General features: G+C 35.8%; 1 protein-coding gene across 3 annotated transcripts in view; it reads left to right on the top strand.

Moving 5' to 3' along the window:
* Window positions 1-18,012, top strand: part of TENT2 (terminal nucleotidyltransferase 2) — a 71,602-nt gene extending 53,590 nt beyond the window's left edge. For all 3 annotated transcript variants that reach the window (XM_043976560.1, XM_043976559.1, XM_043976558.1), the window contains 4 exons: window positions 1,750-1,886; window positions 4,816-4,907; window positions 15,770-15,849; window positions 17,881-18,012. In XM_043976560.1, the coding sequence (XP_043832495.1) occupies window positions 1,750-1,886; window positions 4,816-4,907; window positions 15,770-15,849; window positions 17,881-17,952 (381 nt within the window). In that variant the 3' untranslated portion in view covers window positions 17,953-18,012. The remainder of the gene's footprint in view (window positions 1-1,749; window positions 1,887-4,815; window positions 4,908-15,769; window positions 15,850-17,880) is intronic.
* Window positions 18,013-25,453: the final 7,441 nt, after the last annotated feature.

Here is a 25,453-nt window from a genome sequence, read left to right as displayed (position 1 = left end):
AAACCACTTAAATCACTTAAAACAAAAACCACAAAAAAACCATTTAAAACAAAATATGTTTCTCCATCAAATATAGGTGTACCACCATACTAGGATCCTAACACGACATGTCAAACATATTTATTAAAGAGGTAGAAATAGTGTTAAAGAAAGCAGATGGGGAAAGCATTAAGTGCCTTCCACTTGTCTTCTGTGTTAGGCTTTGGAGATACAGGTATAAAGAATGAAACAATTCTTACTCAGAATGAGCTTACATTCTAATGGCAAGACAAGTCCATAAAAATATAAATAGCCTAAATATGCTAATAAGTATACATATACACACATGTGTTTATGTATGAATATATGCACATATATGCACATACATCATACATGCATTAAGTTAGATACTAGATAGTTTGGGAGTAGGCATAGAATTACTCCAAAAAAGTCACATAGTCCTGTGAAAAGAGGAAAACAAAAGCCCAGAATTAGGTGGGGTTTATTTTTTTAAATCCTTAAAGATAAAAATCGCTTATGTTTAGAGCCTAGCTTCTTAAACTGTGGTTCACAACCACATGTGGGGTCACGTAACTGAATGTGAGGGTCATGAAAAATCTGGCAACAATAAAAGGTTGTGTATACCTGTTTCATATCCCTACATACCTGGGGTCATATAAAAATTTCTTAGGCGAAAAGGGGTTGCCGAGTGGAAAAAGTTTAAGAAGCCCTGGCTTAGAGGACAAAAAACCAAGAAAGGGATATGCCTACTATGTGCAACAGAAGATAAAAAGAAAGCTATACTTCTCTATTCCTACTTTGTTCCTATCTTCTCTGTTATGATCTTCAGGAGAGAAAAAATTAGAACAAACATGATTAAGAGATGGATAATATAAGGTTGGTGATAGATGGGTGCTTCATTGTACCTTAATTTTCAGTATTAATGGTTTTGGAGGTCCTTTTTTGTATGTGACATCAAACTAGCTATACTTACCTTTATCATTTCATTTTAGAATTTCAGATTTCATTTTAAATGTGCTTACTTTGCCTTTATTTAGTAATTAATGTTTTGAATTGATATTTTTTATCTCCAACTTACTGATGATCTACTAGGGAGAATTTGGGAATTTTAGTTGCTGCTATCTTCACTTATTTTAGTCTTACCCTGGTGAGAAAAGAAGAATATTTCTATGAGTACTGTAAAGAACCCTATACTTATTTCTCAAAGTATGATCTGGAATACCAGGGAATCTAAAGTTCATTAAGGAATTCTGGACACAATTTGTTTTAGATGGCTTGAATAGCATGTATAAAACATTTCAAAACAAATACAGCACATTTTTTTCACCTTTACCATAAATAAAACATGTTTTATGTAAACCTCAGCTGCATGTGAATGAAGTCTTATCCATATAAAGTGGTAAAGACCCCTCAGTGTTAGTAGTTCCTTTTATAATATGGTTTCTACCTTTCAGTTTATAACTCTTTTAAAGAGTTTCCCAAACCAAGAATTAGAACATTGGTTTTTTTAGTTACTTCCTGGACTGTACTAAAACCCACCAAAACCTTGGTGAAAAACTGAATTGGAAATCTGCCTTCTCAAATCCCCAAATTCTCTGTTGTTTGTGGCAAAGGAGGGATCATAGATAAGATACTTAAGATAAAATATCACCTGTGTTTTCTCCAAAATATTTTAAATCTGATTATATGAAGTACATGAATTGTGTGTTTTAAAAATTGCTATACATTTTTTCCTTTTCATTTTGACAGGAATCCTTTAATCCTTCTATGCAGCTGCATCTTGTACATCATGCTCCACATACCATTCCTCCTTACCTCTCAAAGAATAGGTCAGCTCTCGGGGACCTGTTGTTGGGCTTCCTCAAATATTATGCCACAGAATTTGAGTAAGTCATAGACTTTTATATTTACTGGCTGTTATATAATTGAATGTCATAAATTTGTTCTGAAAATGTTTTTTGTATAATTGGTTTAGAAATGAGTGCTTTATAAAACAGCTTTGAATTTTGTCTAATTTTCATTTCCTTGACATACCTTAAAAGAAGTGAACTTATTGTTTCTTGATGTCTGATGGAGTCATTGGCTTCCACTTGCCCAATTCTAATTTTCAAGGAATTATTTTCTTCGGTGGGCTTTTCCCATTTGGTCAGTTCAGCTTTTTAAGGAATTCTTTTCTTTAGTGAATTTTTGTGCTGCTTTTATCATTAGGCCAGTTCTGTTTTTTTAAGGTGTTATTTTCTTCAGTATTTTTTGTTCCTCTTTTACCAAGCTGTTAATTCTCTTTTCATAATTTTCTTGTGTCACTCATTTCTTTTCCAATTTTTCCTCTATCACTTTTCTTTTACTTTTAGGCTTTGGTCCAATTAGTATTTTTCTGTCAGGCTTTGGTTATAGTTGTTTTCACATTGTTGTCTTTTTCTGAGTTTATATCTTTGGTCTTCCCTGCCATCATAGTAGCTTTTTATGGTTGAGTTCTTTTTTTTGTTATTTGCTCATTTTCCTATCCTATTTCTTGACTTTCAGCTTTATCTTCAAGTTGTTCTTGGCCTACCTGGGGGTGGGTGGGGAGGCACCAAGCTTCAGGCTTTTTCATGCTGCTATTTTCAGAACTAGTTTTGGGAATTTGCAAAATTTTCAGTCCTTCTGGTGTGGTGTGATTTGGGGAGGGGTGTGGTCACTGCACTCTGGTCTTTACTGAGGAATGGCCCCTGCTTCCCTGCAGCCATAAGTGCTAGCACTCCTCTTTGTCTTGGAACTATAATCAGGGTTCCTGCTCCTTTGTGATTGACCACAAGTGCACTTCTCTACCCTGAAACTTTGACCCAGAAAGTAGAGTTGCCAATCAATTCCAGCTGCATCCAGTGTCAGCAGTGGGTCTCCTGTAATTTCTTTCTTACCAGTTGTCCAACCCCTTTACCTTCTTTTGGCTAAGAGTTCCTGAAGCTGCTTGCTGCCTCTACTGTTGGAGCTGCTATTGTGGCTGTTACCAGGGCCAATCCTTATGTTGCTATTGCAGAGCTTGGACTAGGCTCTCACCCTGGTGTCACAGACCTCTCCTGCTGACCTCCCAAGTTGTTTCAGGCTGGAAAAATAACTCACTCTGACCTTTTGTTGATTCTGACACTGCAGAATTTAATTTGACTAGTTTTAAAAAGTTGTTTGGAGGAAAATGTTGGAAGATTTCAGTTGGGTTGCTGTCTTTACTTCACCATCTTGGTTCTTGTATCCTGACAGCTTGTTTAAATTAATGTGCTATAATGGTTGGAGAGATGAACTTGGAGCCAGAAAGAAACCATGATTCAAGTTCTACCTCTGATAAATACTGGGTGTTTGACACTGAGCAAGTCATTTAACTTCTCAGTGCTCTAGACAGCTCTCTATGATTAGAAGTTGCATGAATGGTTCTGACCTACCTTTGTTATAATGTCTTCTCATTAGGAGTTTGCTATAGCAGTGAAATCATAAGTCCAGCCCCTAATCCCATCCCTAGTAACTCAGTTAAGTAGGTCAGATTGTAGTTGCCTTAGTGTGATATGCCATATCTTTGTTGTTTTTTCTAATTTGGAAAATGTTCATCTTTGCCCTAATGAGTTTGATTGTACATATACAGCTAATTCAAAACGACTCACTTCCGTAAGTTGTTTCCTGTATTTTAAAATATTCTCATATTTAGTGATGTCATTTGGTATTCACTAGGTCCAGTGCCTCTCATCGATCTTCTTTAAGAAAATATTCATGGGGGGCAGCTAGGTGGCGCAGTGGATAGAGCACCGGCCCTGGAGTCAGGAGTACCTGAGTTCAAATCCGGCGTCAGACACTTAACACTTAATAGCTGTGTGACCCTGGGCAAGTCACTTAACCCCAATTGCCTCACCAAAACCAAAACAAAAAAAAACACAAAAAAAAAGAAAAAGAAATATTCATGATATATAGGACTGAGGCTTCTACAAGCCTTTGTCCTCACTCCTTACTACTGAACCATTTTTCTAACTTATTTATCACTATTCTCTGCTGTGCCTATCTTTGCATTGAAGTCACCAAGTATTAATGTGTATGTACATTGATTTGCAGGGACGTTTTTGCATTTTTAAAATAGAAATTCTCTCTTCTTATCTGTGAAATAAATGTAATCTTATAAACTACAGTTACTATGGGTTGTCTTTTGCAAATGCTTAAAATGCCCCAAGATGAGTTGATCAGATATTTTTTTTATTTTTTATTTTTTTAATACATCCATAGTAAAAATCATGCTGAAAATTCCTTTCTCTCTCTAAGGAGGCATCCTTCCATTAAAGCTACCTTTTTTTGTCTTCTGGTTTCATTTATAACAAAAATGTCAAGATTGTTACGCTTCAGTTTTGGACAGGGATCTCACATTTAAAGTAACAAGAGTTAATTTATTGTTTAAAAATGGCCTAAATCCTATGTAAATTTTAGTACCCTTTTCTGCCTTTCTTGCCATTCTCATTGCAGAAACAGAAATAGTACCACATGGGACTGATAGTCATTTTCTTCTTTTCATTTTTCCATGGGTTGCCATGACCAAAGAACTCATCGTCAGATTACCAACCTCCTGTTGATTAGCTTTGCTACTTAGGCTAGGCTTGGTCCTTGGAAAGGAATCATAGTTTTTTTACTGGAACTACACTTCAAGCCTTCCCAACATGGTAGAAACTGTTAGAACTTCTACTTTGCTGGCATAGCCTTGGAGAGCCTAGAGTCAGTTCTGTGTCATAAGGCATCAGGTGTGAGGAAGAGAACCTACTTGAAAAAACATTTCACTTGATTAACAAAAGTTATCTTTTCTTTTTTTAGCTGGAATAACAAAATGATTTCAGTTCGTGAAGCCAAAGCCCTTCCAAGACCTGATGGTGTTGAATGGAGAAATAAATTCATCTGTGTAGAAGGTAAATTTTTTTTTTTTTTTTGCGGGGCAATGGGAGTTAAGTGACCTGCCCAGGGTCACACAGCTAGTAAGTGTCAAGTGTCTGAGGCCGGATTTGAACTCAGGTCTTCCTGAATCCAAGGCCGGTGCTTTATCCACTGCGCCACCTAGCTGCCCCCTAGAAGGTAATTTTTTACCCACTCTTAGAATTATTTACCATTCTTTAGTATTACTGCATGAATTGGTTCAATAATTTAGTTTGTGATTACATTTATTTGTGATGGATTACATATTTTAGGGCCTTTTCTCCTTCTCTTTCAGGGCTACCTGAGGATATACAATATTTTACAATGAAATTATTTCTAAGTTTATATTTTTTTGGGGGGGAAGGTTTGAACCTCTGATTTCAAAAATATAGGGAGCTCTCATGGTAAGGAAACTCCCTATACAAATGAAGATTGGAATCTACTCTGCAGATGTAGTTTCTGAGATTAGCCTGGGTCATTGAGAAGTTAAATGAATTGCCCAGAGTCATGTAACTGTGAAGAAGTAGTCAGAGATGATTTGCTTTAGTTGGGGAAAATGATGCAATTTTCACTTACTCTTTAGTCTTTCACATTTTGGAGCAGTTTAGAGTAGTTCTTGGTCAGTCATACCTACTATGGATAAAAAGTTTAAAAAGTGCATATACTTTAATATCTTTCCTGTAACTTTTTAGGCTATTTAGATATAAAAATATATGAATGTTTTACTTGATTTTATGTGTAAAATATTCAAGATCTCTTGGGTAAATCAGATCATCATCAGTTGTTACAATTTCAGATTTTGTAAGAAGCTTATCAGTTGTTATTTAAAATACTGGAGAGTCATACTCTGTCTTTGTAGTTTTGTTGATATCAAGTTACCTTTTTGAGTTAAAAGGGAGTTTGATAGCGAGGAAGCATGATAATAGTGAGAACGATACTGGTTCTAGATGAAGACGACCTTGGTTTAATTCCAGCTCTACTGTTCGATTATGCTTACTCACTCTCTCTCTCTCTCTCTCTCTCTCTCTCTCTCTCTCTTTTTTTGGGCAGAGCAGTGAGGGTTAAGTGACTTGCCCAAGGTCACACAGCTAGTAGGTGTCAAGTGTCTGAGACTGGATTTGAACTCAGGTCTTCCTGAATCCAGGGCTCGTGCTTTATCCACTGCGCCACCTAGCTGCCCCGTATACTGCTCACTTTCAGTGTAACTTGGAATGAGTCACATTCTCTGAGCCTTAGTTTCCTCATCTGTGAAATAGGACGTAATAGATGAACCCTGAAATCTATGATCCTACAGTCTTTAAAATGGGGCTAATATTACTTATACAACCTCTTCCTTATAGGGATGTTGTAAGGATCATGTGTGCTGCTCTGTAAAAGTGCTACCTAAGTATAAGCTGTTTATATTCTCCATGTAATCATGTATGGTTTGGGGCTATGTGGTTAATAGCATGCCTAAAGTAATGAGCATTAGCTCACTGTAGAATTGCTCTTTATTTAAAGCTAACTTGAATGTTTTGTCCTCAAATAATTTAAATAAAGTCAAATGTTTTTCAAATGCTTTTGAGAATAGAAAGTAATTTTAAAACAATATAAGAGACAGTATTTAAAAGATAATTAGAGGGGCAGCTATGTGGCGCAGTGGATAGAGCACTGGCCCTGGAGCCAGGAGGACCTGAGTTCAAATTCGGCCTCAGACACTTCATACTTACTAGCTGTGTGACCCTGGGCAAGTCACTTAACCCTCATTGCCCTGCCAAAAAAAAAAGATAATTAGAGATGTCACGACAGTGGATAAAGTTCAGGCCTTGAATAAGGAAGGTTTAATTTGTCTCTGGCACATAATAGCCAAGTGACTCCAGGTAAGTCATTTGATAACAGTGACAATAGCAATTATTATAGATACATATATATTACTTTGAGGTTTATAAAGGGAATTACGTACATTTTCACATTTGGTTATTATAACATTCTTGTGAGGTAAGGGCTACAATTATCTTCATTTTACAGATGGGAAAACAGGATTAAAGGTTTAGTGGGTTTAAAGACTTAACTTCTCTTTACTCTAGTACCTCTCAACAAAGTTTTAAATATTCTCAAACTTTGCAGTCTCTACAGTCAGATAGTAATAAATCTTTCATGCACTCATATATTTAAAAGGTCAGTTGTCTATACACATGCTAGTTTCTATGTCTCAGTATTTTTTGTAATTAAAGATATATATATATATATATATATAGAAATCAATTTTATCAACTCTTTAATTGGAATAAGCAATGTAAAATAAATAATGAGGAATATGCATGTTTTAAATGTTGGAATTTAAGTAAAATGTATGGTGTAATTTTGCTTGCCTTAACTTTTTACCAAGATAGATTAGGAGATAAAATACTCATTTGGGATCTGGTAACTAAGCCTTTACCCCATGCTTTGTGGGAACTATATAGCATTGGCTTCTTTCCTGGCCTTGTCCCCAGTTAAGCAGAACTATTTAAAGTTTCTAGAATAAAGCTGAGAATTCAGGTAATGCTGAGGAAGTAGCTGCAAGTGCCTGCTTCTTTGGTTTCCAGGGCAAAGATAACACCCTGGATTGTGTGAGAGGTTTAGGCTGGATGCTCTGAGGAACTCCCTGTACCACCTGCCTGTCCACCTGGCCAAGCATTTATTCACCTCCATGATGTTTTTTAGGTGCCTCCGAATGATAGGCAAGTGTTTCTTTCTAAAATTTCAGTATTTTGTCATTAATTTATGGCAGCTAGATGTAGTAAGCATTTAGGCTAGATTTGTTAAAATAATTGAATAATCACAAAAACATCTGTATAAAAGTTACTCTAAATGAAAATAATTTAGGAAGTGACACCTGGTATATACTGCTATGGTTGTCCAGTGGTTGCTTAATAAATGTTTTTAGATAATAGTAAACATTTTGCTATGGGTTTTTAAACTGAGATAGTTAAAATACAAAATAAGCATACATTTTATTTCTTAAATATTGGTTGCTGTTAAAGTATCAAACTTGATGAAATTTGATCTTTTATGGCAAACTATATTTTCCCCTTAAAAAATACTACAGCACAAAATAAGTTTCTTCTAAATAGTCTTTCTAAGCTGTGGCAAGAGCACTGTTTGAAATGATTATTGATATGTTTATGTGACTATGATATTTGTTTCCATTTAGAACATAACCCTGGAATGTATAATGTCACATTTATTTAGGTTTTTTTAAAATAAAAATTGTATTTATGATGGTCATTAAAATAGACTAGTGCTATACTGGAATTGTGGTATTATATACACTTATAGAGTCAGTCTGTGTAACAAAAATACATAAAAGCAAGTACCAGAAGAACTTAAAACAATTCAGTCCACACCTCTGAGGACAGAGTTAGAAGTATATCCTTCAATATATCATCCTGTATATTTGTAGGATAAAAGTTCAAATAGACTTGGAGATTGTTGTGGAAAATTTTCTCTACTTACTATTTCAATGCAGTATTTTTTTGTAATATTTTTTGTCATGCACTTGGATTAAATAGATATCATTATCCTTGTTCTGTTTTGAGCACAAATTAGTTTTTCATTGTCTAGAATCTTAAATGAATGTTTAAATATGGGTAATTAAAACAGCTTCCATTAAAGAAACAGATATATAAAGTGAAGAGAGTACTAATGCATGCCTCCTTCACCAGGTCCCAAAGAACTGTTTATGTTAGAGCTGACATAGCATTTCATTTGGAGTTGGGCCTTATCCACTGACACATATCAGTATGTGCATGTCCATCTCTCTGTTAGTCTTGCTAACTTCCTCCCCTTCAAGTGTAAGTCGATGGACTTGTTTTCCTATGGCTTCCTGGAGAGGGAAGAGTTGCTGCCAAAAACATGTACCTATACCTCAGAACCAGAAGAGGGCATTTTACAATTGTTCCCTAGTGTCAGCTGGACTCTGATCCTTGATTGTAATACATGCACTTTCTCCTTTCACTGAAGAAGTACTTGTCATCATAGAGAATGGGATTTGCTGGCATTAAAAAATGTGTGCCTTTTATGAGTTTTTATCTTGTTTCCTCTTGTCTCTCTGCCACTTCCTGTTTCTGTGAGAGCAGAGGAGCCACTGCAATCTTACTGCTTGTCTTCACTGATTCTTAGGGTTAGAAAGAGAACTCAGGCATCATCCAGTTCAGTGCATGCTCAGAATAGGAATTTCCCTGTACAGTATGCCTGACAAATGGTCATCCAGCCTCTGCTTGATTGATCTTAGTGATAAGGAATCCCACTTGAGGCTGCTTGTTTTGTTTTTGGATAGTTCTTACTAGGAAGCTTTCTCTTACGTAAATCTGAAGTATCTCTGCAATTTCCATTTATTGTTCCTGCATAGGTCTGCCTTCTAAAGTCCAGTAAAACAGATCTGATCCCTCTTCCACATAACAGCTTCTGCGGGTCTTTTTTCATCCTTATCATCTTCCATTTTATCTGTTGTAGTTTGTTAAAGTGTTTTTTACAATATTGTGCTCAGAACTGAATATAATATTTATTCTAAATGTGGTTTAACCTCCTCATTCTGAACTCTGTATTTGTGAAGCCTAAAATTACATTAGCTTGTCATCTTGTTGTAATGGGAGAGTCAACTGCAAAAGTATAGGATGAGGGTCTTGTGTCTAGACTACAGCTGACATGAAAAAAAAAACCCTGAAGTTTTTAGTGAGTTATGAGCACAATGAAGATTGACTTTGCAGTTGATTATTTTGTTACAAGTATAGGAGCTTACATGTATCTGTATTAAATGTCATCTTAATAGATTTGATCCATCCTAGCCTTCAGTATCATTTTGGATCCTGTGTCTTTTCTACAATGTATTAGTGATTTTCCTCCTGCTTTGTCCCATCTGTAAATTTGATAAGTATGCCATCTGCCCTTATCCACATAATTGATAAAAATATTGACTTGCATAGATCCAGGGTCAAGTTCCTAGAGCACTCTATTACAAGCCTATTCCCAGATTGTCATTGTCATTGTCATAAATTAGTTCTCTTTGAATATATTTAACTATTTCCAAATAAACCTAATTCATCTTGTGCAGAAGGTTACCGTGAGAACAATAAAATCCAGCTCTGATGTTATCTATAATAATCTCTGTTTGAAGTCCATGCCATCTTCTTTTACCATCTTTCCCAGATCCCAGAATCACAGATTTTATCACTTTTTTTCAGATTCCTAAATCTGTTATCTACTCCAAAGCTTCTTAAATTGTGGGTTGCAACCCAACATGGGGTCCCAGAGGTGAATGTGAGGGTTGTGGAAAATTTGGTAACAGTAAAAGGTTATGTATATCTGTTTTATGTACCTGTATACCTAGGGTTGCATAAAAAATTCTTGGGTGAAAAGGGGTCACAAGTAGAAAAAGTTTAAGAAGCCCTGATCTACTATAGGGTTCTGTACAATATGTCAGCCTGGTAATCTGTCTTAAAAAAATAAAGTTAGGCTATTTTGATAAATCCATGGAGGGTTGGTTTGTAGTGATCATTTTTTTTTCTCTAATTGCTCATAAACTATCCCTTTAATAATGTATTATGGAATTTTGTCAAGAGTTAAAGTCAAGCTCATTGTGTTATAGTTTGAAGAATCTGCCCTCTTCCCATCCTCATTTCTTGAAACAAAATAATTTGCCTTCTCCTTTAAGGTTGGATTCTCTTCTAGAAAGAATCTAAGCATTACTGTTTCCAGTGCTTCATTGGCTCCTATTCTGCCTTTCCTTCTCTGTGTCCTCTTCTTTTGCCCTTAACCTTTCTGATACAGTTCTAGATTCCCTTCAGCCTCTTTGGATTCTTTCCTCCTTGTTTTCCTTTTGAAGCACTTGGATGTTTTTAAAGGAACACATCATTCTCCTTAATAATCTGGAGATCTGAATTTCTTTCACTGGGAAAACAACCTAGGTTGTCTGTCTTCATGGTATAGCTAGCTGCTACCTGACAGGGGCAAAACCACAAATATATTGCACTCTCTGAAAGTCACACAAAAATTTCCCTTATCCATCTGTCACTGTTTTAGCTCATTACTTTGTTCTCAGATCTATTATTTATTACTATTGTAGCTTTATACCAGCTGTTAACTTCCTGGAAGCATCTGAGCAAAGATTTATAGTAACATTATCTAAGCTAGAGTGCATTTTCTGCACTCCTGGGATGTACCCTGTCTTATTCATTATGATACTTACCACTATGCTCAGTTGCTCTCTTTTGGCAAAATTTCTGCCAAATTCCTAATAGTTCTCTGACCCTGTGGTTTATAGTCTTTTCCTTTACCACAAGGAGTTCCTATACCAACTTGCCTACATTCCATTTCTACACTGAACTTTAGTATATTCTAAAGAAGAGTTTGAAAGGACACTAGGGCATCTAAGTGAAATATCCTTTGGCCTGGAGTGCAAATGAAAGATTAAGAAAGGAGATGGGTCTTTGGAAGCCTTGGGCACAATTGACTAGTACCTGAAGCCATGGGAATAGATGAACTCACTGAATAGCTGCCCACTCCACTTATAACTAAAGTGGCGTCTCTGCTAGTAGAGAAATAGGGTTAGATTTTAACTACTAGTAACTATTAGAGAAATACACAGGTTAGAAGTAAACAGAAGGGAAAATTTTTAGAAATTGTGTTTCAGTACATCTATGATTCCATGACCTCATCTTACAAATTGTAAGCCATCCAGGTCTTATCATCCTGTGTGATTCTTGTCCTTTTTAGGGACTCCTTCCAACATTTGAAAGGTCTTCATCTGCCTCTTTTAAACACATTATCCCTGTTGCTAATTCACTTTTACTTTATGACCAGACTACCAGCTTTTCTGATGATATGTGCCCTTGATTGTTTCCACTTCATGACTTTGAAATTTTGAGAAGCAACAAAGTATTGAACTCATGTTTAGGAGAAAATGGGGTTTGAGTCCTGGCACTACTATGTGCTAGTTTTATGACCCTGGAAAACTTATTTAACTTCCATGAGCCTCCATTTCTTTATTTATAAGATAGGTTTAAGAGTGCCTACCTCATGATGATGTTGCAAGTATTTTTGTACTTTGTAAACCTTAAAGTTAAGAATTATTCTTTTTATTCAGTAGTTTCCAGTCATGTAAGCATCATAAAGAGAACATTGATTGACTTTTGTGGCATCAGGCAACTTGTGAATCATTGAAAACACTACATGTTTCCTAAATGCAATCCAACCTGATCTCTTTTTATTAATTTTTGGGCCTAATTCATCGTTGGCCTATCCTTTTGACACTCTCTCCTTTCTCTACTCTTCCTCCTCTCTCCCCATAACTGCATTTTGTAATCTGTAGTCTGGGCAATATATTTTGAGGAGTGTTAGAAGTTTTAAGTCTAAACATCTCTATTTGTTATTAAAATGCAAATGGAGCTAAGCTTTTTAGTATGTATCTCCTTTCACTAACCTATCCCTTATTCTTATTAGCCTGTACATAGTTGCTGTGCCTCTTTTTAGTACCAAGACTGATGCTCATCCATTTATCTCACCTTTGGGAAGGAAATCCTACTTTTTTCAGGAAAGTAATCTTATTGTAGCTCATAACTTTTAGACCTGAGGGCCATTAGTTTGTTTAAAGTACATTATTTTATATCTCAAAGAAAAGCTTCAGACTTGTTTCTGTCTGAACCTCACCCTGTTTGTTAAATGCATACTCACTGCTGACCAGCAGTCCTCTTTGATTGGTTCCCTTCTATGCAGAATGATTGTTCTAAATTTGTATTACTCAACCCCTAATTCTGTCATTTCCTTCCTCCCTTTAATCAAATGACCTTACTATTTTATTGAAAACATCAGGGTGGCCCAGGGTCAACTTCTATATCTATCCTCAGAATCTCTCTGTCTCTGTATTTCTCCTGTTATCCTCTTATCTAAAGAAATTATGTCCTTCTACCTTTCTGAGGTTAACATTTCTACCTGTGCCCTAGGACCATGTTCCCTTAATTATCCCGTCTCTAGTATCTTCAGTTTCTCCCTCCCTTTTCACCCTCTGACTTCAAACATTCAGTGATACTTCATATCCTGGAAAAACTTTCAGTAGGCAGCTAGGTGGTATAGTGGATAAAGCACTGCACCTGGAGTCAGGAGGACCTGAGTTCATTACTAGCTGTGTGACCCTGGGCAAGTCACTTAACCCTCATTGCCCCACCAGCAAAACAAAACAACAAAACAAACAAACACTTTCAGGTGACCCTACTGCCTTTTTGTTACTATCTCTTTTACTTCAGCAGCAAACTTTTCAAATGAGTAATTTAAACCTTCTCTACTTCCTCACCACCTTGCCCCTCTATAATCTTAACCTTCACTTTACTATAATCTGACAAGCCACCAATGATTTGCCCTATCCAGTGGGGTTTTTTTGTCCTAATTTTTCATTCCAAATACCAGCAAAGAACATCCCCAAAACACAGCCAAGCACAAGAGAATTCTATATGAAACCATTGATTTGCATATTGCTTGCACACTCTCTCTCTACATATATACATGCATATATACAACACACACACATATGCACATGTGTATATGTAAATTCTACATCTTAATTTTAAAATTGTCCTTTTGGTCTGTGCTTCCTTCTGAAATTTATTCTGTTCTCTACTATTCATTAAAAAAATTTATCAGTGTTCACCCCTCACCTCCTTTTTCATATCACTGTTGCTAACCCCCTGGCAACTCCTCCTTTCTCTCATTTAAAAACCGAGAGAAGCAGTTGGGGGAACACCTTCTAACTAATAAGTATAGTCAAGCCAAAAGAATCCACATATTGGCCATATCTGAAAATGTATGTCTCTGTACCTTGTGCCCATAATTTCTGTCAGGAGGTAGGTAACATGGCTCTTCATAAGTCCTATGAAGACTTGTTTTTTCATGGCTTTGATTAGAGCTCTTAAATCTTTCACAATTGTTTTTCTTGTTTCTTTTCTTGTATTACTTGTTCTCCTGTTTCTAACTTCACTGTTAGTTCCTTATATTTAAGATTCTCTGAAATTTTCTCTTTCATCATTTATTATGGAACAATAATGCTGCATTACATTATATTCATATATCACAATTTGTTCAGCCATTTCCCAGTTGTCTAAGAGGGTAAACTAAGAAAAGCCCTTGAATTCTGGTTCTTGAATTTCTTTCTACTCTTCTCCCCCCAGATCACTCCTTCAGGCTCAGGAAATTTGCTTGCTTGCAGCTATTTTCTCTTCATATTTTCCTCTTATTGACATTTCCCCATCTCTGCATATTTTTCTGTTGTATTTGATATATTTCTACACCAATAAGGGGATATTCAACCCTCTCTTTTTCCATTTTACATAAAAGTGAGGTTTATTACTTCCACTCTCCCTTTCTTCCATGTTTTCATATACCCTTCTCAGGCACCCCAGTAATGAGAAATAGAAAATTCCACCCACTTCTTCCTACTTACCACCCAAGTATATATTCTTCTTTTACTCTCCCCTCTTCAGAACTGAACCAGTTCACCCCCACAACCTCTGTTTTTCTTATTTAATTCTTTTATATCTTTTGAAGATAAAGATTCTAAAGGGATTTTTTTTTCTTTATTAGGATGTTAACACTGCATCATTATGTAGCTCTTCCCATTTGTTCAAATCAGTTTGCCTTTCTGTGTTTTTCTGGAATTTTGTGTTTTTGTATTTTAAAGTTCCTTCTGAGTTCTGGTACTTTCCTTGGGGTTGGGGGGGGGGGATTGAGTGTTAAGTAACTTGCCCAGGGTCACACAGCTAGTAAGTGTCAAATGCCTGAGGCTGAGTTTGAACTCAGGTCCTCCTGAATCTAGGGCCAGTGCTTTATCAAACACTGTGCCTACCTAGCTGCCCCTAGTTATGATATTTACATCAGAAATATTTGAAAGTCCTCTATTCTATTAAAGGTCCTTTTTTTTTTTCCTCCTGTAGGCTTATATTCCGCTCTGCAGAGAACATTGTTTTTGACTTTAAGCCTCTATCTCTTTTGGAATATTATATCCTAGATTCTCCTGTTTTATAGTAGCATCTGTGAGGTCCTGTGTGAACCTATCTATGGTTCCTTGGTCTCTGAACTCTCTTTATGGCTATTTACAGTCTTTTTTCTTTGATATTGAGAGCTCTGAATTTTGGCCATGACATTCTTCAGACCTTTTTTTTGAGATTCCTTTCAGGAGATGATAGTTGGATTCTTTCTATCTTAACTTTGCCCTTTGGTTCTAATAGATCTGAAAAGTTTTCATTTATTATTTCTTGAAATATAATATTTAAGTCTCTTTTTTCCTTTGATCATGTTTTTCTATTTTCTAGTCTTTTAATTTTATTCTAATATTGCTTGCTCTCTCACAGAATTAATGGTTTCCAGTTGGTCTTTTCATGTTTTCAGGGATTTTGTTTCTTGGGCAAGATTTACCACTTTTTCTTCATACTATTTTCCTTCCATTTCTTTTTTTGAGCTTTTTATTTCATTTTTTAATCTTTTACTTTATTTCTTCTTAATATTCATGTAGTCGTTATGGAAAGTCATTTTTTCCTTTGAGTCTCTGCTTAGAGTTGTTATGGAGTTACTTGCTCCTTCAATCAGATTTTGCTACCCCTTCTTTCTCCCTCCTAACTTACAAAGGTTTGCTCTTTCACACTCATAATTTCAACTATCATATCAGTGCTTATAATTGCTAAATCTGTCTTTATTTCACACCTAAGCTTTGGCCTTGTAAATCCAACTTCCCCCTGGACTTTTCTACTTTATTTTTGCACACTGGATATCATATACATAAAGATATAAAGAGTAAAATTTTATATAAGAAATAGTTTTAACAAATTCTTACTATGTGCATCTAACATTGCAGAACCATTTGATGGAACAAATACAGCCAGAGCTGTGCATGAAAAGCAGAAGTTTGACATGATCAAGGATGAATTTCTAAAGGTAAATTAGTGCTTCAGAATTGAAGGTATTTTCTTAAGTTTTGGTGAGTTCCAGGATCAGTGGCCAAATAGGATTTGGAAGAGAAAAAAATGTTTAATGTTTTTATAATCTTTTAAAGTAATGTGTACCCCGGGTTCTTATATAATAAAAACATTTATTACTTGGAATTAAATAGAGAAATCCAAGGAAATTGTGGGGCCCATGTAAATTTGCACAGTAATTTATACTCAGGAAAAAATCCACTGCAACCTCTCAGGAGCTAGAAATATTCTGTGGAATGCTTCCTACTGGTTTCTGAGAGTTTTACTGTAGATGTCTGACTTAAAAGGAATGTGTCTCTTCTACCTGTTTGGGTGTGAGCCACCCTGAACAAGAAGGGAAAAGTAGAACAGTCAGCTTTTACTTACTCTGTTTTGCCCCATATTTGTGTGCCCAATACAGTACTTCTTTTTGCCAGAAGTCTTTTTCTGTCATAGTGTAAAATGTCATAATATAAAAATCTCTATAAAATATATACCATAATATAATTTTAATATATAAAAATGTATACTACAATATAAAAATGTGGTATATTGGGGGAATTAAAAAAACCACACAAAACAAAAGTTGCAGTTTCATTTAAATTCAACAAACATTTGCTAAGTTTATATTATGGGTAAAGTATTGTCCTGGGAGTCCAAAGAGTAAACTAGTTAAACAGTAAGAGTCCTGTAGGGGCCATAAAAAAAAATAAGGGAGAAAATGGACATTGTTTTTAAGGTAACTAAAAGTGCCATTATAAGAGTTAAAAGCAGTGCCTGGGATTTATTTGGCTTTTCCTGATTTGCCAGGCAGAACAAAAGTAGAATATGTGTCTAGCAGCGTTGTTTCTGATGTAATAGAAATAACACTGGATGTGGTAGCCAAAGTCTTTAGGTTATGCCTGTACAACTTAGAAAATGTGCAAATCATTTCACTTTTCTGACCTTGGGTTCCTCCATTATAAAAAAGTTTTATCCTTTTTTGTGGTTGTTAAAACTTCACCATAACTTCCCAGTAATACTCTTTGATCTACTATGGAACCTTTCTTTTTAGCAAAGAAGTAGAGTTAAACAAAATAAATTAACACATATGCTGATAGTTTATTCTTCATTCTACCCCTTCAATCTATAATCTGTCCACCAAGAGGAGAGGGGGAAGTATGTTTTATTATCAGTCTTTTTGTTTCAAGATTAATTTCTTTTGTTTCTTGCCCAGCCTATATTGTGAGAATCCAATGAAATACTGTATTAGAGAGGGGTTACAAAACACATATTACTTTCATTTCTAAGCAAATATGCCTTTTCAAAAGTCCTTCATAACTCACTCATTGAGAAATGGAGGTAATCCAAAGGCTGTGCCAAGCGGTGGGCAAGCCCTGGCAGTTTCTACCAAGTTGGAAAGACTTGACTACCAACTACACTATCTGACCTGGGAAAATTGTCCCCTAAGTGAATGATGATGAATTTGTTCACACTTTCTAAAAACTGGCCATTAGTTGAGGCATTGAGGTTGAGGTAAACAAGTACACTTAGAGGCAGTATTTAAACACTTGCTTATGAAGATTAACTTGTCAAAAAAAGTTAATTGATTTTATCAATGTATAGCTTTTTGTACAGATAATGCTACTAATCATGAAGTTTACTGATTAAACTCAAAACAAAGTAGAAAGAACTTCAGCCCTTGCTAAATACCTGATTTTGAGTAAGCCTAGAAGGATCCCCATATAAAAATTGTTGCTTTTCCTTTATGAATAGTGCTCTTGAGTTCCCAGTTACATAATGATATGGGGTTTATCATTTTTGTATTACTTTGGTTTTTTTCCCTATTGGAGAAGGGAAATGATACAGCTACTGAGATGAAGAGTTATGAAAAAGAACATTATTTTTTAATTGTTGAACTAAATCAGGTGAAAAATTTAAATTATGTTACCTGTTTTCATTGAAAGTTAATGAATTATAATAAAGCAAATGTAGATTGTAAAGAATGCTTTTTTTTCCCTCTCTCTCCCAGTCATGGCACAGATTGAAAAGCAAGAGAGACTTGAACAGTATACTACCTTTAAAGAGCTACTATGCAGAATAGATAACTGGCTTCTAATTCCTAATTACTTCTGAGAAATAAAGGACATTATTAACACCTAAACGCATTTTGTTCCCTCCATCATGGTTTCTTTTTAATTAAATATTTTCTTTTTCAGATTTTGTTAAAAATATTTGTATAAAAGATTGCATATTTTATTATGGCATTTGCTACTATAAACTTAGTTTAAAAATGCATTTCTAAAAATGTATATGCGTTGTTGACTTACCATAGATGCGGTTGTGCCATAAGTTTCAGAACACAAAATTAGCTATATTTATGAAGATGGTCAGAGTAATTAAAAGGATCAAATTCAGAAGGATCAAAATGTAATTATATTGGGGCAGCTAGGTGGTGCAGTGGATAAAGCACCGGCCCTGGATCCAGCAAGACCGAGTTCAAATCCAGCCTCAGACACTTGACACTTACTAGCTGTGTGACCCTGGCAAGTCACTTAACCCTCATTGCCCCGCAAAAAAAAGTAATTATACCATATTAACACAGGAGACATTTGTTGAATTTATGGGAAAGATGTGATCCATATGTATAGTAGCAAAATGAAAATTGAAGCAAAAAAAAAAGTTGACATAACTTTTAAACAATATCTAGGGTAGATGGAACCTTAGGTTTTGACCATATTACCATAGGATAGGAGAGGACATTTGAGTTAATATTGGAATTCATTTTTTGAGTGAAACTATGATACATTTTGCATCATAGTCTTTATGAACCATAACTCTATGTGGTATCCAGGTTGGTGGATTCTTCTCAAGAATCTTCTCAAATGTTGACGTACTGGAATGTCTCTGGGTGTTTAGAATAGCTCAGTACAATGGGGTCTTTTTCTCTACTCAGCATTTTTGAATTTTTATTTTCCCCATGACATGAAACAACAGAGACACTTATCAAAGTTAAGATTACATCCTAGTTGTAGTATCAGGATTTTTCTAAATACTAAATTACAGGAATTATAATCTAAACTGGAATTTTTAGACAGCAAGTTGCTATAAAATATTTTAAATGATCCATCACAAAATATATGTAAGTGCTTACTATTTATGAAGAGTAGATCAGGTACCTTTTTAAAAAAGTCTTTCCACATGAAGAAGGTAGTGGTGACTGCTAAAAATAGCTGCTAAAATAAGGCAAAGTTTGTTTTGTTTTTTTAATTTTGTGTAAATATTTGTAAATTGGTCAGCTATTGTAAATTAAAATATTAAAAATAATTAAAAATTTTTAACTTTTTAAAAAAAAGACTGTATGAAATTTATTTTAAACCTGCTTTAGCACAGTTTGTGCCTGTAATATATTTGTTATTGTAAACCAATTCATATGTCTAAACTATTGCTTTTCATTAATTTCAGGAAGGTGCACATTTTCTTTATTCTCTTAAGTTTAATATTTTGTATAGTGTCAAGTGGAATAAAGTTTCGATATGGAAAGTATTAGTTTTTTCCTATGAATTTATGTTAATTTCCTATCTCCTAGATCAGGGCTTCTTAAACTTTTTCTATTCACTACTACCCCTTTTCACCTAAGAAATACTTATGCGACCCTGGTTGTATAGGTACATAAAATATGCATACATAACCTTTTACTGTTGCCAGATTTTTCATGGCTCCCAGATTCAGTTCTTCTCATTAAATGGCCAGTAGAGAGGTGGGGAAAGACACAGAAAATTTCACATGTATATTTTCTCCCAAAAGGATTTATAACTGACTCAAAACTAAATGATTCTAAAGACCTACATGTAATGCTGTAGGGTTACTCTCTATGACCTATAAATAGTCTTAGTTTTTTTTCAATTAATTTCAAAAAATATTTCTTAAGTACCTACCCTGTGCAGGGAGCTAATCTAGGCTCTAGGATCTTTTGACACTTAAGTAAAACAGTTCCTATTTTTGTGTTTCAATAATCTTATTAACCCTTTCAACATCATTCTCATTAGGTAAATTTAATCACATTATTATACCTGTTTAGATAACACAATATCTCTTGCCACTTAAATGTAGGCCTGCTGTTAGGAATGAATATGGTGTTTTGCATGAATAATTTCCTCATTTTGCTGAAACTTGACCACCCTTTAAGCACCAAAACTTAATCTGAACCATTTTTAAAAGACTGACTTACTGATTCTTTTTTTTTTTTTTTTGCAGGCAATGAGGGTTAAGTGACTTGCCCAGGGTCACACAGCTAGTAAGTGTCAAGTGTCTGAGGCCAGATTTGAACTCAGGTACTCCTGAATCCAGGGCTGGTGCTTTAACCACTGCGCCATCTAGCCGCCCCATATTGATTCTTTTAAAAAAACACCGTGGGGTGGCTAGGTGGTGCAGTGGATAGAGCACCGGCCCTGGAGTCAGGAGGACCTGAGTTCAAATCCAGCCTCAGACACTTAACACTTACTAGCTGTGTGACCCTGGGCAAGTCACTTAACCCCAATTGCCTCACTAAAAAAAAAACACCGCCATTTCCCTATGCTAACTTTCCCCTTTTATCCCAAACTTTCACTTGTAACAAAGAAATAGTTAAAGTAAACCAACGCAATGACTATAACTAATAGCATATGTCCAAGTCTGCACTGTCCCACCAAAAGAGAGAGGGTATGTTCCATCATCAGTCCTCTGAAAGCAAGATTGATCATTACATTAATCAGTACCAATGCCTTCTCATGTATTTCCCTTTACATTATTATGGACATTATGTAAATTATTTTCACTGATGATTGCATCAGTTCATACATGTCTTCTGCAAGTTCTCTAAGTTTTTAATAGTTATTTTTATACAATAATGATTTTATTATTTACTACAGTTAACCAGTTTTTTTGCCACCAAAGTGAATGTTGTTATATATAGAACCTTCCTGTCATTGACGTCCTGGAAATCTCTGTAGCAGGATCACTATATATCCCTTCATGTCCTCTGTGGTACAGCCAAATTTTCCTACATGCTGTTTTTGACACACAACATACAATTTCTTTCCTCTGTGCCTTCTTATTAGGTGTTTCCAATTCATGGGTTGCAGTCCCTCTAGGCATCCTCTTGGAGTCTCTAGTTTTCTTCAAAATTTGACCCAAACACTACCCTTCTAGATGAAACCTTTCCTGATTTCTCTCTCCACCCACAATGCCCAGGACATAGTCTAAAGGTTGGTCTTAGTAAGGAATGATTAACAATAGATTAAGGAAACAAGGGATTGGATTGTTGAGGATAGTGTGTAGTTAAACTGGTTCACCAAAGAATTGCAGTAGGGAAGTAGAAGAAGAATGTAGCAAGTGTAGGGTTGATGGCTTAGGTGAGAACTCAGGAGAAGTTGGTCACAGGGAGAACAAAGAACAGGGTTAGGGTTGTAAGGCAGTAAGAAAGCTAGACTATTAAGAAACTGTGATAAGACATGGGGCAGAACACATGAATGAAGGCAAGATCAAGGGCATGACCATCTCAACAGAGCCAAGATGGGATCGAGGAATAGGTTGTGAAAAACAGATTGAAGAACTGGGAAGTTAGGATACTCTGAGGAAATGTTCATTTATACGTTGAAATCCCCTTATATGATGGTAGGAATTGGGGTGGAAAGACTGAGCCAGGTACTAAATTCATTGGGAAATGGAGGAGAGTGTCCTGAGTTGGGGTAAATTTGGATCATAAATTTAAATTGATTGAACTTCAGAGGAGAGAAGAGGTTACGGAGTGATGGTAGTAGAAGACTGAAAGTAGGGGGAGGGGAGGGAGGTAGCATGAAGTATTATTCTGAGAATATAAGAAGTGAAACTGGTCTTAAAAAGGGTAGCCAAAGGGATATTTGAGTTTTTGTTTGCATTTACCTTCATTAGTAATTTGTAGCATTTTTAATATGGTTGATCATTTGCATATCTTCTGAAAGATATTCATATTCTTTTCCTATTTGTTTGGAAATGACTCCTGGTCTTTGTATATTTTTGTTCATTCCATATATAGGAGATCACACTTTTATCTGACATTTTATGCAGTGTTTTTCCTACTTGACAGTTTCTTCATGGATTTTGTCCATGCTAAAGCCTCTAAATTTTATATAATTAAAATTATTTTGTTTCTTATAACCCCTTTCCCTTGCTTAGGTAAGAATTCCATTCTTCTCCTACCTTTCCCCCTACCCCCAGATGTGAAATGTACCTTTTTCCATTCTCTGACATTTTTTATGGTGTGACTTTAAATATTTAATTTCTCATATCCATTTTTTCTTTCTTGTTTCTTTAGCATTTTCCTCCAATTACATGTAAAAACAATTTTCAACATCCATTTTGAAAACTTTATGTTCCAAATTCTTTCCCTTCCTCCCTCCTTCTCCCACTTTGAGAAGGCAAGCAATTCAATGTTATACATGTGTAGTCATGCAAAACATTCCCATATTAGTCATTGTGAAAGAAAATACACAACTCGAAAAATAAAGTAAAAAAATATGCTTCAATTTGTATTCAGACACCATCAGTTCTCTTCTAATCCATTTGAAACATATTGTGGTACATATAAATAATTGATCTAAACCTAATTTCTGTCCAACTACTCTGTTGTATTTCTGTAAATTGTAGGGGCCAAATTTAATATGGGGAGAGTTAATTGGGTGGCTCGCCATGCTATGGGGGTTCAGAAAATAATGAGGGACCTCTAGGTCCAAAGCTTCCCCTCCTCCAAACTACCTTTTTTAGTTATTTCTCCCAGGCCAATAAGAAAGGAGCTTAACAGCCTCTTTTCCACAAATAAATCAGGTTTTATTAAAAGTCAAAGACAAGAGAATAGAGAAAGAGGAAAATGGATAATCTCCCTGGCTCTAGCAAAGGCTGTCTCAAAACCCAAACTCGCTTTCAGCTCAGCTAATTCAAAGAGCTGGATTTTATTAACTCACCACCAGGGGTCCGTAATTTCTATGGCAGCCAGTCTCCAGTCAGCTCCAACAGCTCCTCCAAGGCCAGAGAGCCCCCTACTTCCTGTTGGGGTCCCTTTTTCTACCTTTTTCTCCCTCCCTCAAAAGGGGAGGTCCTTCAAGTTGTGTGGCTGAGACTGGTCCTCTGGTGATGACGCAGTCCACAGCCTCTGAGGGCACTCCTTCTCAGGGTTGGCCAAGTTAAACTAGGTTTAACTGGGAGGGCCAGGTGTGGCTCAAAATCTAATCACCTTAAGTGGCTACTTAGTAGTTTCTCATTCACACCCAATTCAAACACTACTAAATCAATCAAGTAGGACCCCTGGGCATCTGCCAAATTCCATTATTTTACCACAACATTCTACTAAGATATATGGAGCTTCTTGTTCTCATATACCAGAGGGCGTTAGACGTGATTGATTTTGCTTCTCCTGTCTTGCCACTTTTTAGTATTGCAGTTTCTTAGCATTCTTTTTGCTGCCATTTCTTATCTCATACCTGTTTAGCAAATATAGATGCTTATTCAAGAATTAGTTTTTTTATCTAATGAGATAGTGCACATAAAATAATTTGAAAGATTTTTATCAATGTGAGGTGTGTTCTAAATTTTCCACACAATTCTATATTTAGATTTGCCAGAGGGCATCTTCAGTGTGGAATTAAGTGCTTGGGCTCTGTGTTTTCACTGGTATACTCTTATTTGTATGCCATTGTTTTGAAATGGTTGAGGTTGTTAGAAAATTTCCTAACCTGATAAATGGTTTGTTGTAGACTTTTCAAACATAATCTGTATTAATCAGAATTTAATCAACGTGGGCACTGGTACAGCTCTTATAGTTCTTACTCCATAAAACCACTATAGAGTACTCTCCAATGTGCTCTAGAATAGAGTGATAGTCCTATTTTTCATTATTTTATGAATAACAGTTCAACACTTGTTCTTTCTGTCTGCTTTCCCTTAATGCATGATCAGCTCATCCCCTTTTCCTAGTATACATATCTTTGATGGTATGCCACTTCTTAAAATAAAAATAATTGTTGGTGATATGCTAAAGTCTACTTAAAATGATCATAGGTCCTTCCATTTTACTTTTTGTGTCATGTGCAGTTATGATGATGATTAGAAAATTGTATTCAATTAGTTGAAGCCATATGGCATCAAAGGAAAAATATTGATGTTAAATGATGGACTTTTGGGTCACTGAATAGCTTGGGACCATTGTAAACATTAAATAGTTAGGTATGCTCCAGCTCAGTCTTGTCCTATTCAAAATCACAGAATTTGAGTGCAATGGGGGTCCTCTTGGCTCTTCTACAACATCACTGACAAGAGATCTTCTATTCTCTACTTGAAAAACTCAGTGATGGGGAACCTACTACCTATCTTTTGAGCAACTCTAATTGTTAAAATTTTCCCTTTTACATCAAGCTAAAATGCACCTCTCTATAACTTCCTTTCATTATTCTGAATTCTTTCTTCTGGCTTAAAACAATACAAATCATCCCTCTTTCATATAATAGCCCCTCAGATACTTGGAAGATAGCTGTCAAATCCCTGGGCCTTGGGGTTGCCTCCCCACCCCAACAATCTTCTCCCCTCTTGACTAACCATTGCCAGTTTCTTCACCTCATCCTCATGTGGCATATTTTAGTCCTTGACCCCTCTGGCACCTCAGTTCCCTCATTTGTAAGATAAAGGCACAGTTGGACTAGATGACTTCTAAGAACCTTTCTTTAACATCACCAATAACCATGGTGGTATGATTAGTGGTCTAGAGCCAGACATCCTGGAGAATGAAGTCAAGTGGGCCTTAGAAAGCACTGCTAACAATATGGCAAGTGGAGGTGATAGAATTTTAGCTGACCATTTAAAATCCTAAAAGACGATGCTGTTAAAGTGTTGTACTCAGTATGCCAGCAAATTTGGAAAATTAGACGGTGGCCACTGAATTGGAAAAGATCAGTTTACATCTCTGTCCCAAAGAAGGGCAATGCCAAGGAGTGTTCAAATTACCAAAAGATTGTGTTTTACATGCCAACAAGGTTATGCTTAAGATTCTTCAAGCTAGGTTTTAGCAATATGTGAACTAAAAGTTACCAGAAGAGCGGGTTGGTTTTCAAAGAAGCAGATGAACTAGAGACCAAATTGCCAACATTTGCTGGATTATCTAGAAAGGAAGGGAATTCCAGAAAAACATCTACCTCTACTTCATTGACTACACTAGTCCTCAAAAAGTTGGGAGTACCAGATCATCTTGTTCCTGAGGAACCTGTATGTGGGCCAAGAAGCGACAGTTTGAACCAAACATGGAACAACTGATTGGTTTAAGATTGGAAAAGGAGTACAACAAAGGATGCATATTGTCACCTTATTTATTTAATTTATATGCAGAATACATCATGCGAAATGCTAGGCTGAATGAAGTAAAAGTTGGAATTAAGGTTGCTGGGAGAAATATCAATGATTTCAGATATGCAGATGATGATACCATTCTGATGGCAGAAGGTAAAGAGGAATTAAGAAGCCTCTTGATGAGGGTGAAAGAGGAAAGTGTTAAAGCTGGCTTGAAGCTTGACTTCCAAAAAACTAAGATCTTGGCAACTAGC

This window comes from Dromiciops gliroides, chromosome 1, assembly GCF_019393635.1.
Source record: "Dromiciops gliroides isolate mDroGli1 chromosome 1, mDroGli1.pri, whole genome shotgun sequence".
In the NCBI taxonomy this organism is placed as follows: domain Eukaryota; kingdom Metazoa; phylum Chordata; class Mammalia; order Microbiotheria; family Microbiotheriidae; genus Dromiciops; species Dromiciops gliroides.
The sequence above is the reverse complement of the archived record's forward strand: the minus strand, read 5'-3'. Positions and strand labels throughout refer to the sequence as shown.